Below are 19340 nucleotides of genomic sequence, written 5' to 3'. Positions count from 1 at the left end.
CTGGGGCTCCTCCCCCTTCCTGGAGCACACGGGAGCCCCAGCCCCTTCCGAAGCCCAGGTCCCCTCTCGTCCCGCAGTCACCCCGCGCCTCGGCCTCCTTGCGGCTGCCGGCCTGGCTGCCCCCCCGTCTCGCTGGGGCTCCCCCGGGGTCTGGGCCCAGGCAGCCTGCTCTGTGCGGCCACCTCCTAACGCTGAGGGAGGGTCTTCCCCGTGCTGACCTCTGACTTCTGCTGGCCGTCGGTGCTTCTCCTCTGCTACTGGGGCTGGGCAGCCTCCGGGGGTCCTGGACTACCCGCTGAGGAGTCAGGGGGCCCCTGCCTGGTGGGTGGGGATGAGCTGGGCCGTCCCCCACCAGGGTGGGCCACCGCTCCCAGCCTCACCAAGCCCAGCATCCCCTCCCACAGGCTGGTGATTGGGGTCCCATCTCAGGTCCTGGGCCCCGGGTCTAGATCAGGTGCACTCTGAGGTGTGCTGCGTGCAGCTGGGGGTGGGGGCAGGGAAGCCACGGGGCGTGGGGGAGAGCCTGCTGTGACCCTGGGGCCAGGATCAGGTGTCAGATGGGGGAGCCCCTGGCTAGGACCCAGGCCCCTCCGGCGCAGCCCTCACCCCCTCCATCCTGGCCTCCAGCCAGGCCTCCGCACAGCCTGGCCCTGTGGTCTGCTGGGACCCCGTACCTACTGGCTGAAACTGCTCCCCGTCCCCCGGGAGACTTCCGGCTCCCCTGGCCGGGTGGGCGCTTCCTCGGAGTCCCTGCCCTGCGTGTGTAACTGAGGTGCCCCAGCAGACGCTCCCCGGAAACAAGTTCCTGTGGCCAGCCTGGCGCCTGGCCCGCCCTCACCCCTGGCTCACCCCTTGGGTGCTCCCAGCCCTGAGCCCTCACCCCACTCTCTGGGCCCAGAGCAGGGAGTTCCCTCCCGGCCCCCAAAGGCTGTAGGTGGGGAGGGATGGGCGGGGGTGGCAGAAGCCCGGGTGGGGGCGGTGCTGCTTGTGACCGGCAGCCACACGGGTGAGGTAGGAGTTGGGGCGAGGGGCAAGGGCAGGGGCTGCTTGGGGAGGGCGTCAGTGAGCCGATTGTGAGTGGGGGGCTCCTTGCAGGGACCCTCTGGGGGGCCCACCCAGGAGCTCAGGTGCCGCCACCTTGAACAGGGCTGGTGAGCAGACCTGTTTCCGGAGGGGCTGCTCTGGCATCTCAGGGGCCACGGGGCAGGGGAGAGGTTTTACCCAGGCGTCCAGCGACCCCCCACCAGACCTGCCCAGACTACAGAGCCCTACTGACCCCCAGCCCCACCCCAGGCTCCGACCTCTGACTCCTGACTCCCCGCCCTCGGCTGCCCAGCCTGCCAGGGAGAGGACAGGAGGCCAGCCAATCCCGGAAGCGGGCCACGCCCCTGGCCAGCATGATCCCGAGCGAGCGTATAAATACACCTGCCAGGAGCCCATGCCCAGAGAACTCACACCCGCCTCAGACAGCGCTCCACACCTGGGGGAGTACACACGCCCGCCCCCAGCCACCGGCCCCCCCGCGGCCCTGGAGAGGAAGAGCGGCCAGGGAGCGCCCAGGCCAGCCTGGCCCGGAGGGCAAGGAGCCAGCACTGCCGGGACGGGTGAGCTCGGGGCCTCAGCCTGGCCGTGCCAGCCAAGAGGGTCATGCCCGGGCTCCGCTGACCCCGGCTACCAGGTAAGGCCGGCTCAGCTGGCACTCACCTCTCACCTGTACAGGCTCAGGGTGGGGCACCTCCTCAGAGGGGTGGGGCCTCAGTGCCAAGGAACCGGTTATGTGGGGTGAACTGGCTGGGGGAGGACAGCCCGCAGTACCCCCAGACCCTGCTGAGGCTGCCGCCTGGCCTGCGGCAACTGCTGTCACCAAACATAATGACATCTCACGCTGCGATGCCGGGGCACTGGTGACATCACAGTGATGTCACCGTGACTCACAGTGGTCACCGTCAGGAGGCAGCAACACCTGAGCCTTCGTGGCACGTCACTGCGAAGTCATCCCACCATCCCTCCTGGACTGACCAGCAAGTCAGGGTCAGGTCACCCCTGGGGGGCCTCCTGGGCTCCATGGGGTCACGTGGCCAGCGTCTTCCCAAGGCCCTGGCCTCCTCTGTCCGTCGTGAAGGTGAAGGGCGAGTCAGCCCCTTACCCGCCCTCCTCCAAGCAGGAGCCATATGGCTGCCTGGGGAGGAGACCTGGGCCCTGTGAAGGGGCAGCAGGCAAGGGGGAGCATGTCCCACTACCTCCTGATGGCAGCTGTGGCTGGTGTGACCCTCCCAGGTGGCGGGCCGGCCTGGAGAGGATGGCTGGGGCTCGCCCGGCACCCCGCCCCCCCGCTCCCCTGGCACCGGCTGAGGAGCACTTCCAGGCCCTTAGGGCCAGCATCAGGCCCTCGTCACCAGCCAGATGAGCTGGTGCTGCAGGTCTGGGCCGCGGCTGGGAGACAAAGCTCCTCCTCGGGCCGCGGCCACCATCCTTGCTCAGGCCCTCCAGTCTCCCGCAGCGCATCCAGCTCGGGCCAGCTCCAGATCCAGAGTCCCACCCCTCACCCAGCCAGGCCTGGCACCCACCCTCACACAACTGCCCACAGATTGGGTGTGCGCCAACCAAATCGGCCACCCACACCGGGATCTGTGTTCAAGCCCACTTCACCTGACCCAGAGCCACACTCCTGTGAGAGCCCGGGTCCCGCTGGCTGTCACTCCAGCCTCCGAGCTGCCTCTTCTGCACCGTGGCTCTTCTGTACCACGTGCCCAGGGCCCACCCTGGCAGAGCCCCGATGTAAAGAGTAACTGTTGTGGGCCGCTGTCATCATCACCTTTATTTCTGCCCAGTGGCACGTCCAGGTAGGCCAGGGCTGGTGGGAGGCGTCTACAGAGCAGTGGTCCACAGGGCCCAGGCAGGCTGGGGCGCCCCCGGATGCTGAGCCCTGACTCAGCAGGTGAGGAGCTGGGGAGCGCAGGGTTACAACCTGAGCAGAAAGACCTTGAGCCCAGGGACAGGTGGACTTGGCGGAGGCGCCTGCAGACGGGCAGCGTCCTTCCCGGAGTCTCTGGGTGATGCAAGAGAGGGACGGGGAGACAGCGACAGACAGACCTTGCGGGAAAGGGGCAATCGAGGTCACTCACGGTGTCTCCGTTTGTCCCACAGCCCAGAACCATGTCATCAGGCCCACAGGTGTGGCACACGGCCATGCCGCCTGCTGGCAGGAGCAGCCCCACGGCCACAGTGCCCGGGTCCCCTGGCTCGGCCGGCAGCCCCAGGTCCCCGGGCACCCCTGGATCGGAGAAAGCGGCCTCCCCTCTGGAATGCTCCATCTGCTTCTCGGGCTACGACAACATCTTCAAGACACCCAAGGAGCTCTCCTGCACCCACGTCTTCTGCCTGGAGTGCCTCGCACGGATGGCAGCCACCCAGCCCGCAGGCCGGCCGGGTAGCGAGGCCGTGCCCTGCCCGTTCTGCCGGCGGCCCACGGCCGTGCCCGCTGCCGGGGCCCCCGCGCTGCACACCAGCCGCCAGCTGCAGGCGCGGATGCCAGCACACCTGCGGCGGGAGGAGCCCGTGTGGCTGGAGGGCACCAAGCTGTGCTGCCGCCCGCTGCCCTCTGCGCCTGGCCCTGCGGCGCCCGGCTTCGTGTATGTGGACGTGGGCCCGAGCAAGCCCGCCATGCCCGCAGCGCCCGTGCCCACCCCGGGCCCTGCCCGCCGTCAGGGCCGCCTGGCCCGCTGCCGGGCGCGCTGCCGGGACTGGAGGCGCGCGGCCCTCATCGTGGTGCTGCTGCTTGTGCTGTCCTGCGTGGTGCTCTGGCCCGTGCAGTGCGCGCTTAGGACCGGGAGCCTGCACTGCCTCCCCCGGCCGCCCTCCGCCGCCGCCACGGCCGCCACCACCTTCTCGCTTGGGTCCCTGGCTGACAACTAGGGTTACCACCCCCACCCCCGGGGTCCCAGAGGAGCCCCCTGGGATCTCTGAGGAACCCATACCTGGTTCGGCACACCTGCCTCCTGCTCTCTGGGGCTGTGTCCTGTGGGGTGGACAAAATGGTCCCCCGAGCTCCCAGGGATCACAGATTCCTATGGGCCCCAGAGGCCACCGCCCTAACTTCCATCTTGCAGATGGGGAGACTGAGGTCCAGGAGAGACAGCTTGGCGAGGCCCCCTCCCCATACACACTGTGAATCGCCCGCAAGACCAGCCCCTTGCTGAAAAGGGAGGGGGCTCGCCATCTTTCTTTTATTTTCACATTTCGCCCACGGCTCCTCCCTTCCCCAGGCAGGGCTGGCCCCTTCCCTTGGGTGGCCAGGGGGACAGAGGGCGGTGGCAGGGAGCCCAGCCCACCCTCCTAAATTGTACATTTTTAAATAAATTATTTTGTACTCGCAATTGGTAAGGGGTCCTTACCCTCTGTGTCCTCTTTCCTGCACCATTAAGCCCCTCCCTCCAGAAAAGCCCACAGTCTGCCCCTTCCGCCAAGACCCTCAATCCAGAGGACACCCCCACTGGACTGCACTCCCAGCAGCACCTAGGGTGGATGGCCGCAGGTCCTAGGGGGTCCGACTCCTGTCCCCTCCGGGCTGTGGATGGGCTGCAGCGCTTCTGGACTTGGCTGCCCCCGGGGCCGTGAGGCTCTCCCCGGGAGATGGGGAGGGCCTGGAGCACCCGGGGCAGGCGGGACTGGTGCGGGGCCTTGGCCTGGTCCAGAGCCCTCCTCCCCAGCCCCGACCATGGTCACACCAGGCTGCATCCCCCAGAAGTCACGGCCCCACAGTCCTGCTTGGAGCCCTGACTGGAGGGCCGCAGGACCCCGTGGCCCCTGGGAACCAAAGCCCAAGTGTGCACAGAAGCGGGGCTGGGGCTGGTGACAACCAGCGTGTCCTGAGGATCCACAGACCTCAGGTTCCTCCAGCAGACCCTCCCTGGGCCAGGCCTGGCTGGTGAAGCGAGTGTCGCGAGGGACGGGCAGGAGTCCTGCCAACCCCCACCCCTCCCCTACCCGGTTCTGCCCTTAGCCCCAGGAATCCTGCACCACCAGCTTGGCATGGCAAAGAGAGGCCAGGCCGGTCCTGGCTCGCACAGGTCTCAGCCGCCTCATCCCTCACCCCAAAGCCCAGGACTTCCTGCTCCTACCAGCTGGGCCTCTGGCTCAGGGAGACCCTGGGGAAGTTGGGCCCAGTCGCGGGGACCCACATGCTCCCTTTCTCCAGGCAAAGACGCAGAACTGAGAAGAAGGCATTTTACTGAGGAGACCACAAAGCCACAGGGACATCCGTGATGGGAGGGTGCAAGCGTGGACCACAGGCCAGTGACATCACACCATCACAGACCAGTCAGGCACACACGGAGCCTCGCCCTCATCCCCGTGGTCACACGAGCATGTCACATATTCTCTCATTCAACAAACATTTGTCCACACGCGACCGCAGTGTGACGGTCTGGGCTAGGCCTGGACACGGCAGGGACTGAGCCGCTGCCTGGGTCACATCCTAGACCACGGCTGTGGGCAGGGCTGAGAAGCAGCTCTGAAGGGGTGGGGGGCATGCAGGATGCAGGGGAGAGGGGCACAAACGCTGGTGACCACAGACTGGCACTCACTTGCTGGTCACTCGTGTCCCACATACAGGCTGACACTCAAACACGTGGCACACGCAAGGTCACACATAGTCACTGCGCCGTGCAGGTGGTCACTGGTGGCCTCCCACACTGAGACAAACCGCAGCCCTGCAGCCCCGCCTCCCCTCCTCCAAGAAAGGCAGGGACACCGGACCTCCTGACCTTCCCTCACCATTTCTGGACGTGCAGACCTGGTCAGGGAGGGTCTGAGGGGCAGACCCGGGACCCCCGCCCCCCAACCCCGCAACGCTCCGGGCTGGGCGCCGGTCTGCACAGTCCTAAACACAGTCCTTCGGAGGAACGCGAGGGCCGGCCTTGCTGGGCTCCCGCCTTCTCGCACGGCTCCAGCCCCACTCGGGGCGCGCGCACTCGGGGCCCTCACGGCCCGAGTGGCAGCAGGTTCTCGTACACGTGGCCGGAGGCCTCCGGGGTGCTGCGGGCGGAGACGGGCTTCGGCTGGGGGCCACCTGCGATCCCGCCCCCTCGCCCCGGGCCACGCCCCCACGCCCGGGCCACGCCCCCGAGGCCTCCCTGCCGGGACTCCGCCCCCGCCCGGTCCCCGACGCCCCACTCACGCCGCCGGCGCCCGGGACGGCGCGGTTCCGGGGCTACAGCCGGGGTCAGCGGGCGAGGCTCCCACCTTCAGGGAGTCGCGCTCCTCGGGCGGCTCGCGCTGAGGGGAGGGGCCGCTGGTCACCATGGTGATGCCCCCGCAGGTTCCGCCCCGGCCCGGCCCTGCCCCCACCTGCTCGCGCAGGCGTAGCTGCTCGCCCCGGATGTACCGCTGCAGCGCCAGGTACACGAACTTGTACTGCGCCTCGGTCTGCACCATCCCCGAGCGCTGCCGCCGCACATGCTGGATCGTCTTGGGGACGTCGATGTCGCAGTCCAGCCCTGGGGACGAGCGAGCTCAGGGCGGGGCGGTGAGGCAGGGAGGAGGTGGGAGGGCCAGATGAAATAGGCGGGGCCGGCAACTGCAGGAGGGCGGGGCTAGATGGAAGGGGAGGGGCCGGTGCCCGGGGCGGGGCTAGATGGGAGGGGCGGGGCTCGACTGCAGGGCGGGGCCTGCCTGGGGTGGCTCACCCTGCCTGCGAATGACGTCCACCAGGATGTCAAGCACAATGATTGTGCCAGTGCGTCCGATGCCGGCGCTGTGGGGACGGACCAGGAGGCCTGTGGCCGGTTGACGGGACAAAGCCGTGGCCCCTTCCCCGGTGGCACCTGTGCCGCTGGCCCCGCCCCGTCCCTGGTCGCACCTGCAGTGCACTACCATGGGTCCGGCCCCCGGCATGCTGCTCTGGGCCCGGTTCACCTCGTCCAGGAAGCCAAGGACGCCGGTGGGCGCGGCCGGCACCCCGTGGTCCGGCCAGCCGAAGTACTGGCAGTGCTTCACTGTGCGCGGTGACTCCTCCTGGGCAGGGCGGGCTGCTGAGCGCCAACCGGGGGGGTCTGGGCGAGTCCCAGGCGCCCCGCGCGGCGTCGGGGCTGACGCTGCTGTGACCCTCGGTGGGGAGGGGCCCAGGGACTGAACCGGGAGGAGGCAGGCTGTGGCTCGGTGGGGTTTGCCAGAAGGAGTGACCAGCGGGGCCCGGACAGAGCAAGAGGGAGTGGGAGGAGAAGATGGGATTCAGGGCTTGGGGGACCCCCAGATGGCCCCAGGAGGCTCAGGTGCCTGGGGAAAGGAAGAAAGACGGTCTGGGGGAGGGAGCAGCTTTCTGGGAAGTGAATTCTATTTGGGAAAGGCCAAATGCAGAGGCTTGCAGGACCCCCCAGGTGGTTAGGCAAAGGGAACTGGCCAGGAGGGATCTGTGCCTGGGACAGGAATGGGCACCACTAGCAAACAAAGGAGGCCGACGGCGCTGAGACGGCCCAGGGAAGGACTGGGGGGAGAGGTGCCTGTGGGTGCGAGACCACCCTGGAGCCAGGCAACCGTGGCTGCGAACGTGCCCGACTGGGAACACTGCCCAGCAGAGCCCAGGCCAAGACTGTGCCCACCGGATTGAGGGACGTGGAGGCCACCAGGGCCAGTGGGGTCGGGTGGAGGCAGGGCCAGCCCAGGGCCTCCTCGCCCCAGCGCAGACCTGGGGGCTTCCCGACCGCACTGACCCTGGCCCCACAGGTCTCGTTGCCCTCCAGGCTCACCTGGTCTGCCCGCCACACCTGCAGCTCCCTCACACAATAGCCCTGGGCCTGGTGCTCAGCAACGTTGCACACACGCAGGCGGCCATACTCTTGGCTGCCGTGCAGCTCTGGCCAGTATCGGAAACACTTGTTCTGGGAGGGTGGGGGCATGGCATCAGCCATACTGGAAGACCACCAGCACCCTTGCCCCTCTGCCCTGTGGGACATACACGGGGTCTCTTCAGTGCCCTCCCTGCTCCCCCAGCATCCCTAAGACTGAAGAAGCAAGGCTGGGCCAGCACCAGCACAGGTCCAGTGGGGCACACGGCAGGAGGAGGGGAGGAACGCGAGCCTGAGCTCCTACCCGGCCTCGCTCCACCTCCCTGGTGGTCATGACGATGACACGCGTGTTCTCCTGGTGCACCATGGCCCAGAAGGCAGCCACTGTAGTTGGCAGACAGCCCTGGGTGGCGATGTACACCTTGCCTGGTCCATGGCCTGGCTTCTCCTCTGGGTCGCTCTGAAAGGAGGTGGGGTCAACTGCCTGCTGTTTCCAGGAATTAAAGTGCCAGAGGACCAATGCAAGTTGATGCAAATGATATGCAAAGTAGCCCAGTGGCTCACACGCAGTCCACTGAGGGTGGGAGGGTCTTAGGACCAATATTTAGTCCAGCAGGCTCTGAGGACCCCTTCTGGACCGCCGCACCCTGAATATCTGAATATCCCCCTGAATATCTATTGTCTTGCCAAGGTCCACAGATCACTTCACGAGCTCCAGGCTCGTTATTATGGGGGATGGGGTGACTGGTGTTTGATCCACGCGGGGCCACGCGTGCAGCTGGCCACCCACACCTCATGCACACTCACCCTGATGTAGTTGGCGTTGATGTAGTCGGCTCCAGGCGCGCTGTCCTCCACATCACGCAGGATGACACGGGTGGTATCAACTGGGAAGGGAAGATGCCGCTCAGGTCTCCAGGGCAGAGGGGATGCTCGTGGACCCCACCTGCTTCCTGGCCCGCTGACCCGTGGTGAGCAGAGACAAAGGACGCAGGGGCAAGAGGGGGCATCACACCACTGGTGGGGAATGACCCCTGCCTTCACCCCGCAGGACCCCTCTGCCAGATGGGCCTCTGAAGGTGGTGAGTGGAGCCCTGGCCCCCCACGTGGCCCCAGGCCCCGGCCTCACAGGGAAGGATGTTCCTGTATCGGTTCTTGGGCTTGTTCTCCGGCCGCTGGCCCTCCTTCCGGGGATACAGGAGCCGGCACTCCTGCTGCTGCAGCATCTGGGGGAAGTGGGGCTTTAGCCCGTGGCCCCAACCCTTCCCCGGAGCCCTCAACCCCCGCCCACACCCCCTGGCCCACACCCCTCTGCTGGCCCTTGCCACAGCCCCAGAGGATGGGAGTCGGGGGGTGGGGGGCAGTGGGCAGCAGTCCGGCACCTCGAACTCCTCCCAGAAGCCCTGCTTGGCCTTCTCGCTGGCATCCATGGCCTCGTTGAGCTCCCGCACACGGCTCTCAATGCTTGTGGCGCTGATTCTCGTGGTCTTGAGGGGCTGGCGGGGAGAGGCCCGCGTCCAAGCTCAGCAGGGTCCAGCGGACCCCATAGTGCCCTGGCCCCCACACCCTTGCCCTCAGCCACCCTGCGCCAGCCTGGTGTCCTTTCTCCCGGGTGGGGCTGTGCCAGAATCCCTTGCCCCCCCAGGTGGAGAAGCCCACTCAGAGCCCAAGGTTCAGGTGCCCAGGGGCATACCTGCTGGAGGTGCACTACGGTCCCCGACCTCTCCACCAGAGGGTTCTTTCTGTAGCATGCCACCAGGTCTCCCAGGGTGTCAAACCGCTCGCCACCTCCCACATCGTACTTCCCATCTGGCTGTGGGGGCGGCAGTGAGCGGCCGGTGGTGCCCCCTCCCCTGGGTCACCCCCCCCCCCCCGCCACCGCCTCCTACCTGGAAGTGGATCATGACATGGGTGACGCGTGCCTGGCGGCCTGCCCTGTCCAGCTGCTGTGTGAGCGCTGACAGCACGAAGTCCCCAGGTTTGCTCTGACTCTCCCGAACCAGGAAGCTGCCCGGACGCCCCTTCTGCATCAGCAGCTTCTCGGCCTCCTTGCCAGACAGGTGCCCGTGGTACCACCTGGCCCAGGACGGCACAGGTGAGACCAGGGGCCCCGGCCTGGCCAGGTGAGGGGCACAGGCCCACATGTAGCCTAAGGCTCTGAGACACAGATACCGAGAGAGGCACAGACCCACCCAGACCTCGGGGGCCCAGGCAGCACCCGCACCCAGGCCAGCCTCCGTCAGCCCTGCCCACCTCTCCGACCCTCCTCCGACCCAGAAAGCAGCAGGAGGCAGGACAGACGGGCCCTGCAGTGCCCGAGGGTGACCACCAGGTGGCAGCCTCGTCCTCAGCAAGGAGGGGCAGGATGGTCTCCCCAGGCCAGCCCCACCCTGCTTCCTCGGCAGATGCAGCTGGCTCAGACCTCCGCAGTGCAGATGGGGAAACCGAGGCTGGGGGAACCTGCTCTCCCCAAGTCATCAGCCAGGAGGGCAGGGGGCAGGCTGGCTGCAGCTCTCCCACCCCGCACCCACCCCTGTGGCTGGTGCCTGGGACCTGGAAGAAACGAGTCCAGAACCCCAGGGGAGGGGGTGCAGTAGGCTCCCTCAGCTTTGCCACAGCTGTGCCCAAGCCTGACCCTGAGTCCTGGGGGCAGAGGACACCCAGAGGCCATGCCCAGCGGCCCCTGCCCCCTCGGTCACTCGCACACACACCTGTGCAGACACACACGCCTGGCTAGATGCAGACCCAGCTGCTTACCGTTCCGACGTGGGGTCCTGGCAGCTCAGCGGGTGCAAGAGGTCCACGGGGGCCCCGCCACGCTCTCGGAGCAGCCCCCCGCGCTGGCCTGTGTAGTGCTGCACCAGCTCGGCCAGCGTCGCGAACTTCTCCCCTCCATACAGATCGTAGTAGTCGCCTGTGTTCTGGATCTTGATGTGGGTCACCTCGTCGTGGCGCCTGGAAGGGCCGGTGCACCAGCCGCCGTTGGGGGCTGCTGCGCCCACCATCCACCCTCCTTCCCATCACCACCCTCAGCTTCCCGAACAGTCCCTGGGGTTTTCCGGCCCTGAGATCTCAGCCTCTGCTGTCCCCCTGCCACGAACAGCACAGCCAAGGCCAGGCCCCTCCCCTCTGCAGCTCCCCGGCCAGCCAGTGTCCGGGCCCCACCCTGGGTGGCGGGCACCCCACCCCCGCTGCCCCTGGGGCAGCCAAGATTGGGCTTGTCGACCACAGGCCTAACTCTCCCTTGGCCTGGAGGCCGAGGCTGGGGCAGCCTCTCCAGACAGACTCTGCCTCACTCCAGACCACCTGCCCAGGGGCTCCAGAGAATGGGGGACTGGGGCCCCGAGACTGCTTCCCCCAGGTGTCCCAGTGTGGCCTGGGAAGCCCCAGGGGAGAAAGTCTGTGTCTCCAAGGCGAGGGAAGTCCATCCTGAGGGCTAACCTCATCCCGCCTGCTGCCCAGGTTTAGTAGAAAACCCGGAAGGATCTGGAGCCCTTTGGGCAGACCCCTCCCCAGACCCCAGACTGACCCGCCTCACCCAGGGTGGACACGGATCCGGCTGTCCACTCTGCTGGTCGTGACCCCTCCTGCCCATCCTCCCCGCACACTGGCCCTTTCAGGTCTCCGGCGACACCCCCAGTGGGCGGCATCCCCAGGAGGTGGGGGCACGATCCCGGCCCTTGAGGCCCCTCAGAGGGTGGGAGGGAGGCCCTGCCGATGCCCACCTCACGGAGCCCTCCCTGAAGGCCTCTCCAAGGGGCCCCCTCCTGCCCAGAGGCCACCTGGCCAGGAATGCCAGACTCCCCCCCAAGATCTCGCCCCCAGCAGGGGTCCTCACTGCCCACCCCCTCTGCAAGGACTGGGGAGCCTGAGGGTGTTCCGACCCCTTGAAGTCTTGCGGGGCCTCGGGGCCTGTCCGCACCTGGCAGCACCACCCACCCACCTGACGGAAAGCGTGAAGCCGCCCGGGCGGCTCTTGCTGGGTCTTGCCAGGAAGCTCCCGTGCTGGCCCTTGGACCGGAGCAGCTGCTCCGCCTCGACCCCACCGAGGTTGGGATGAAACCACCTGGAATGAGGACAGCAAGTTGGCGACGAGAGAGCCAGGAACACGGGGCAGTCCTGACCACGCCCACAGTGCCTGCTGGAGCCGCCCTGCACTCACCACCGTCCTTGAGCCATGACCACAGGGTCTGGGGTCCGTGGGGAAGGAGGGGGCCGGGGACACAGATGGGCAGACCCCCTCCAGAGCCCCCACAAGGACGCCAGCAGGAACCTCAGCTCAAGCCCTCGGCCATCTCTCCCCCCCACCCACCACCCACCAGGCGTCCCAGCTCAGCCGAAGGCACTTGGGACCCCCCATGGCCACCCAGGGCTCCCTTCCTCCCCTTACAGCCCAGCAGCAGACCCTGGTGGCCCACCCCTCCCACCTTCACCGCCCCTCCCGGTCCTGGCCACCACCCTCTCCCGAGGGACCCCAGCATATCACGTCAGTCACTGGGTCAGCACCCCCGGAACAAGAGCACAGCCCACAGGCCCATCACCCCCGAGAGCGCCCCACACCCCGTTGCCGCCTGCCGGTCCCGGCCCCTCACCCCCACCAGGCCGTGCCCCTCGGGGCCTCTGCACCAACTGTTCTCCGCTCCCGGCCCACATCGAGTGACACAGCGACCCTCTCCCCTCACTCTTCGACACTTATTCTGCTTTATTTTTCTTCACAGTATTGGTCACCTTCTTGACATATGTTACACATTTATTGGCTTGTAGTCTATCTCCTTGATTTAAGCTCCACAAGGGCAGTGTGTACGGCAGGGTTGAAAACAGAGCCTGGGCATTAACAAACACACTTGAATTCAGAAGTGAATGACCTACGAGTGGGTGGTGGGTGCTGGGCGATCCCAGAGACTCACCATCTGTTCTACTGCGGGTCCAGGCTGAGAGGGACTCGACCCCATCCCCGCCGCTGCCACTGCCCTGGGACTGACCTTCACAGCCTCCCGCACGAGATGGGGGGACAGGGCAGGGGGACCTCATCAGGACTGCACATGAGCCCACGGCTGGATCATAACTGCTGTTAACTTTACCCCGGTGGCTTCTGTCTCCGTGCGTCTCCCCCATTAGGGCAGGAATTTCTGGGCCTGGGATTAAATCATACTCGTGCGGTGGCCCCAGAGCGTCTCAGAGCAGGGTCCCTGCACGATCCCCCAGAAGGACACTGTAACACAGTAACTGGCCTTCCATTGGCAACACTGTGTCTCCCAAAGGTCACTGCAGGAAGGGCTTGGGATCTCTGGTTCAGAGGTGTGTCCCTGGTTCACCGCACAGATGACACGGTGTTGGGGGTAGTCCTGCCCCATCCTGCATCCAGTGGGAAACCGGGGCCCCCGACTCCAACTCTGCTGCCTTGCGACCCCCCAGGCCCCTCCCAGTTGTTCGCAGTCATAACCCGGGCACAGATGGGGTGGGGCCGCTGTGCCCTGGGCAGACCCTGCCCCGCCCCACAGCTGACCCAATACCATCTCGCCCCACTGAGATCTTTCTGGAATGGGAATCAGATCACATCTCTTGCGTAAAAGCGGCCTGCACGCCTCCTCCGGCCCTCCTGCCGCTCCCTTGCCTCTCCTGGGCCCCCTTCGTCCCTGCCATCAGCTCCTTCCTGACCCCTCCAAGGAGCCACTGTGCTCAGTCTACATCGCACTGTCTGATGCACAGCCTATGGCAGGTGTGGCGTGTGCAGGTGAATGGATTAAAATTCAGCAGCATCATAATCCCAGTTCCTGGGTCACAGTGGCCACATTTCACTGCTGGAAGCCATGTGTGGCCACTGGAGGCTGTCGACTGCGGGTGGGAAAGAAATATTCCCACCATCACAGAAAGCTGTGGCCTGTGCTGGTCCACACTGCCCATCTTCGCCCGACTCTCCACAGACCTGTTTCCCTGGGCTCTCAGGGCCTCCCCCGGCCTCCCAGGGCCAGTGCTCAGGCCTTCCAGAAGCACGCACTCCACACGGGAGTTCTCCACACTCCCCGGGTTTCCCACCTCAGCCGGCCGGGGTCCCCTTCCTTCTTCTGACCCCGCGGTGCTGGAGCCCCACCACCTGTGCCCTACACGTGTCTCCATGTCCATGCACTGTCTACGCCTCCAGCCCCACCTGGGCTCTGAGTTTCAAGCTCATAGACACAACTCTTTCCAGTATCTCTGTCTGAAAGCTAACAGCATCTCTATCTTAACGTTTGCAAAATTCGAAACTCCTGACAGGGCCCCTGAAGCCCTGTTCTATGCGGTCCTCACTCAGTGAAGGGGGTCACCGCCCGCCCATCACTCAGGTTCCTGCCCTCAACTCCCCAGCACTCTCCCAACGCTGTGCCCTCTTGCCCTGACTTCCAAACGCCCCAGAACCAACCACTTCTCCCACCGCCCTGGAACCAGTGCCCACCGGCTCTTGCCTGGATGGCAGTATCGATTCCAGGCCTCCGGGCCTCATCCTTCACCCTCAGCAGAGCCATGGCAGACAGAGGGGTTCTCAGAAAATGCACATCAGAGCCGTTTAAACCTTGCCAGTGGCCCTGTGTGGCTCTCAGGACGCTCACACACACCTCAAGGACCCCCCACTAGAAAGCCCCTCTCCCCGTTGTCCATCTCTCTGTTCACTGACCTCACTCCTCACCTGGCCACCTCCAGCCGGCCCTACGGGGCACAGCTCACACTCCCTCCCTGACCATCCCGCTGCCCCTGCCATCAACACTGCAGCTGCATCACTGCCCCACCTTCCACGTGTGGCACCTGCAACAGCAGACGGGCACGTACAGGCTTCTGCGTTTACCTGTCTCCCCGTGTCTTCATCACCAGACGTGAGCCCTGGGGAGGACAGGCTCCGTTCTGACCTCCATGGCTCCCCAGGGTCCATGTATTGGTTCAGAGAGGCCCAGAAGCTCAGGTGAGCTGCCCAGGGCCACCCAGAGCTCCTATCCAGCTCTCCCTGGGGGAAGGAGGGATACCACCAGCCAGGCACTTCCTGGGCACTTTTTGGGCCTGGGGTCTCAAGCTCCCTCCCGTGCTGGCTCTAGAGGAGTGGGACCTGGGGGCGGTTTTGGTCGAGTGGTCCAGCAGATGAAGCTGCCAGGGAAGGCTTCCAGGGGGAGGAGCTCCACGTGATGACCTCCGGGCCAATCACAGGACAGCAGGCGAGGCCGCCAGGAAGAGGGCGAAGGCCTCATGCTGTCAGAGACACGGCAGTGTGTGTGCGGGGGCACTGGAACCCAAAGGAAGGCCTCCGACCCCCCCACCCTGGGGCCACCCACTCTGCTGAGCCACATCCTGTGCCCAGAGGCCGCCTCCCCCAGTCCCAGCAGCCTCAGACTCCAGTCCAAGATGGGCAATGCCCAGAGTGTGGGACCAGGGGTAGAGGGTGGAGGCCCAGCATCAAAGCCACAGAGCAAGGTGAAGGGCACGTTGTTTGTCCTTTCTGGGACTCTCGCTCATACTTTCCGTCCCTCTCTCCTCCCGAAAGCTGCCCCGGGTCTACTGGGTGGAAATCTCCAGGGGTGGGGTATCCTGAGAGGCAACAGCAGCTCACAGCGCAGCAGCTGCAACCCCAGGCTGAGGTAGGCCTCACTCCCCCGACCAGGCCTAGAGCTGGAGCTGGGTGTCCGCAGGCTGGCACAGCCGGCTGCCCCTGGCTGAGGGGTGGGAGGAGGTGGGGAGGCTACGGGTCCCGTCTCCAGTCTCCACACCTGGGTCACTTCTGTGCCAAAGGGCTCCCTGCTCTGTGGCAGGTCGGTGACTCAGCTCTGCCTTGGTCACATGGTCAGGCAGGCCTGGGAGAGGGGCAGGTGAGGTGGGCAGGGCACGCTGGTCTCCCCATGGGTCTAACAGCCTGGGCCTGTCAAGGCCAAGCTGAGTCTAGTCGGTGCTCCGGAGCCCAGGAACAGCCCAGCCTGAACCCACTGGCCACTGTCTGGTCCAGCGTTCTGTGTGGCCGTGGTGTCCCAGCTGTAGATGGCACAGCTCCAACCCTGGGACCCTGGGAGACCCATGAATGGCCTGTCGACATGCTTACACACACGGTACAGGGGCTGGACACACCTGCAGGGAAGACATTGTCACGACGGTGGGAGATACACAGGCAAGTGGGGAGGGTCCCAGGCTGGAACTCCAGGGCTGAGGACCCCAGAGCCCAGCCAGTGTTCTTCTCCATCTCCCTGCCCCCAGCCCCTGCTGGTCCCAGAGGAACCTCAACCAAGGCCCGTCCTGCCTGTGCAGAACCGAACTAACCAGAGGCACGCTTTCCTCTCCCATCTGGAACAGAGGGGGACTCGAGGGTGCTCAGCAGCTCCCCATGGGACCCGGCTCCTTCCCAAGCACCGATATCAACACATCAAACGACAGCACGAGGCAGGACTTGCGCCCAGCCCTGCCCGCAGCACCGGAGCCCGGGGGCGAGCGGTGCCGATGACGGTGCCCGTTGACCCACAAACCACAGGGCGATGGGAAGGCGCCACAGGGTGGGGGCAGGTGTAGGGGGATGGGCTTCGCTTGGGATTTGGTTGGGCCTGCCCAGGCCTGATAGGGGTGTGGGCAGCGACCCAGGGGCCAGAGGAGTGACAGTCCAGATGGTCATCACAGGGTGGGGCAGGGAGGGTTGGCGAGGGCGGGCAGAGCCGCACCCGGGGCTTTCCCAGGCTGGCCCAGGGTCACATGCACATGACACGGACATGACCTTTCCTGAGCACCAGGACTTGCCTGGGGGACAAGAAGGAGTGAGGCCGAGTGGAGCCCGAGGGCTGGTTCCAGGCAGACCCCAAAACATTCTCCTGCCTGAGCTCCAGCTGGTTGCTAAAGCTGGGAATCGCAGGGCTCTGGGGCTGACAGGTTCTTGGAGAGCCAACCCACTTCCACTATTCCTGAGCCTAAGAGGGCCCTTGACCCTGCCGGAGGCCACTGTGCCAGGCTCACCACACCCCTCGTAGGGATTCTGGAGCCCTCACCGCTGACGCACTGCCCTGGCCCCGCAGATCAGATCTTGTCCAGCCCCCTCACTGATCTAGGAAGTCACTCGGGGTCTTAGGGAGACCCTTCCTGTGACCTCCAGCCTCACCAAGCCCCAGAGGGGGGTGTTCCGGATGTGCCAGGAAGTGGTGCCAGGCGTCTCACAGCTGTGGCTCGCACTGACATCCACATCCAGCTGGAGTCTGAGCTCACAGGCGTCTGTGCACGCCCTGGGGTGGGGGGTGTCTGGTGGAAAGGGCAGGAAGGGCCCCTTCCCGTACAAGTCCCATCTTCCCTCTTCATGGAGGCCAGAAGCTGGCTTGACTTGAGCCCTGTCCCGGGTCTCACACACACCCCTGCCAGGGAGCTCACCCCTAAACCTGGTCCTTAGGAGGGTCGGTGGGGGGGGAATGAGCCTGTCAAGGGAGGGCTGGTCCTTGCAGGTCAAGGGGCCACGACTACTGGGGGAGACCAGAGCCTCCAGGATGGCCCCAGTTTCAGGACTGGGGAAAAGGGGGACCCCGCCAGGTGTAACACATCTCTGGTGGCCCAAAGGGAGCCTGGAACAAGGCAAGGAGTCCAGGGGAGTGAGAGAGAGAGGGTCTGTTACTGACCTGACACATGCTGCCCACTCTAGGCTCCAGCCTCTGCCACCCAAGAGCATCATCCATTCCCTAGGGTCAGGGTACCTCTGACCCCCCACCCAGACCCAGCCCCCGATCAGAAAGAGTTCTATCCATCCGCCGGGGTGAGGCTGGGCCTCGCTGGCCCGGGACGCGGGGAAGGGGGCGGGTGTCAGAAGGTCAGGCTTGAGCGCCACCGGTCGGGAGCAGGAGACGTCCCGGGGAGCATCTCGCCCGCACCCCCTGTCCGCGCCCCTCGGCCGGAACCGCACGTGGTGGGGGTCCCGGCTTCTGGCCACCGGGCGGCCGGACTCACCTGCGCGAGGTCATGTCTGCGGGGCTCAGGGTGCTCCGGCCGCACGGAGGAGGCCCCGCCTACCGAGAGGATCCGCCCACCGGAGCCCCGCCCACCGGGATACCGCCCCGCCCCCCAGAGGCCCCGCCCCTCCCGACCTCCCTTAAAAGGAGCCGCGCCCTCAGGTCTCGCTACGGTGCTGGGAGGTTGCAGCAGTTCCCGAAGGCGCCGGGCTTCAGGACGAGGGGCTCACGCGACATCACGGGCTCGGAGGGCGAAGGCGCCAGGCGGCCCTGGTCCGAGCGGCGCGGAAAGTGATTAATTATGTGTCCTGTTCGTCTGGGTGCTTTCCTTCCAAGAACCTTTCCAGCTCCGCCTCCGTCCTGGGGGAGGAGGGGCTGCACTCCCCGCACCCTGGGGGGAGGGGCTCGGAGCTAGAGAAACGGGTGGAACAGGTCCCACCCGCCCCGCGTCCCGGAGGGGGACCCCAGAGGGGCGGAGGTGGGAGCCCACGTGATAACCAGCTCTTCCCTCTTAGCCGTCCTAGCTTGGGCTGCCGGCTCCCCTTCTCCCCACCTCTGCCACCCGCCTAGTCGCCACACTTCCTAAGTGATGCTGACACCCCGTTGACCTCAGGGCCTTTGCTCCTGCTACAACTGCCCCCACCAGGCCGGCTTGTCCCTGGGGCCCGCTGGCCAATCGCCTGGGGGTTCCACCCTTCCTTGCCTGGGCTCCTAACCTTGGGATCCCGTTAGGACTGTCAGGGCCTGCCCAGCGGCCCCCCCCACACACACACCTTTTCAGGAGTGGTACACCACCAGCTTGGAACCTGCTGCTGCTTGCAACCCCTGATCCCAAATCACCACCACCTGCCGAGAGCAGGTTAGAGCGCTCCTTGCCCTCCTCGGCTTTTCCTCTTCCTCACCCTCCTGACAACCTTGAGGGTCCTGCACCCGCAGCACTGGTTGCCCCGAGAGCCCCTCCTTCTGGAAGCGTCAGCTCCCAGAGCACCCTCTCCTGGTCCTCCCACCATGGGGGTCTCTCCTCCCCTCACTCAGCCGAGCCCACCTCCTCCCTCATGTGCCAGGCCTCAGCCCAGCTTCCCCTCTGCTTGGTAACCCTCGGCCTCGACTCAGGTGGCCTCAGCTCCTCAAACCCAGCCGCTCCGGACGCAGCAGGGGGCCTGCGCAGGTGCTCCCGCGCCTCGGCCAGTGCCTCCTCCTCCCTGTGTCCAGCCCAGCACCGGCCCACCCCGCCCACACCCACCAGCGTTCCCTTCCCCCCAGGCCTCAGCTCCACCCCATCCTGGCTCCCCCAGAGGCCCTCCTTGCCCTTAGTACCGCCAGCCCACTCTCCTCACAGCCCCTCTTCCCATCCTGTGCTCACAGACACCCGGACGTAGGCTGACACATGCGCAGACACGTACACGCATGCACACGTGGCAGGGGCTGCGGCCTGCCTGCAAGGCCCGCCATCCCTAAGGAGGCTACCTGGGGTGCAGGCCTCATGGGCCCACCCGGCCAGCCCCTCGCACAATAGTGTGCACACTCACTGCACAGGGTCTCCTGGCCAAAAGCAGCCCCCACCGCAGCACAGGACCCCCTCCTCCATCCAGAGCCACCTAAGGGAGCTTGAAGCCTGCACGCCACCATG

At 66.0% G+C, this 19340-nt stretch overlaps 2 protein-coding genes across 6 annotated transcripts; one reads left to right on the top strand and one right to left on the bottom strand.

Moving 5' to 3' along the window:
- Positions 1-1060: 1060 nt before the first annotated feature.
- RNF223 (ring finger protein 223) lies at positions 1061-4376 on the top strand. 2 transcript variants are annotated; one of them, XM_059940384.1, is made up of 3 exons: positions 1590-1678; positions 2588-2843; positions 3148-4376. In XM_059940384.1, the coding sequence occupies exon 3, from the start codon at positions 3157-3159 to the stop codon at positions 3913-3915; it is 759 nt and encodes a 252-aa protein (XP_059796367.1). In that variant the 5' UTR covers positions 1590-1678; positions 2588-2843; positions 3148-3156; the 3' UTR covers positions 3916-4376. The 2 variants fall into 2 exon arrangements, with proteins under 2 accessions (XP_059796272.1, XP_059796367.1); XM_059940289.1 differs by lacking the exon at positions 2588-2843 and having other exon boundaries at positions 1061-1678.
- Positions 4377-5212: 836 nt separating this feature from the next.
- On the bottom strand, positions 5213-17752 carry LOC132375090 (tyrosine-protein phosphatase non-receptor type 11-like). 4 transcript variants are annotated; one of them, XR_009505931.1, is made up of 15 exons: positions 17709-17752; positions 11728-11850; positions 10542-10739; positions 9674-9860; positions 9478-9597; positions 9167-9280; positions 8914-9010; positions 8592-8671; positions 8089-8244; positions 7746-7877; positions 6860-7014; positions 6687-6754; positions 6386-6497; positions 6179-6276; positions 5213-6036 (listed from the first exon to the last, which is right to left on the bottom strand). XR_009505931.1 is itself a non-coding variant. In XM_059939973.1 (15 exons), exons 1-15 carry the CDS (start codon positions 17720-17722, stop codon positions 5982-5984), a joined length of 1746 nt encoding a protein of 581 aa, XP_059795956.1. In that variant the 5' UTR covers positions 17723-17752; the 3' UTR covers positions 5213-5981. The 4 variants fall into 4 exon arrangements, 2 of the variants coding, with proteins under 2 accessions (XP_059795956.1, XP_059796054.1); XR_009505934.1 differs by having other exon boundaries at positions 6410-6497; XM_059939973.1 differs by having other exon boundaries at positions 6349-6497.
- Positions 17753-19340: the final 1588 nt, after the last annotated feature.

Source organism: Balaenoptera ricei, chromosome 1 (genome assembly GCF_028023285.1).
Source record: "Balaenoptera ricei isolate mBalRic1 chromosome 1, mBalRic1.hap2, whole genome shotgun sequence".
NCBI classification, from domain to species: domain Eukaryota; kingdom Metazoa; phylum Chordata; class Mammalia; order Artiodactyla; family Balaenopteridae; genus Balaenoptera; species Balaenoptera ricei.
The sequence above is the reverse complement of the archived record's forward strand: the minus strand, read 5'-3'. Positions and strand labels throughout refer to the sequence as shown.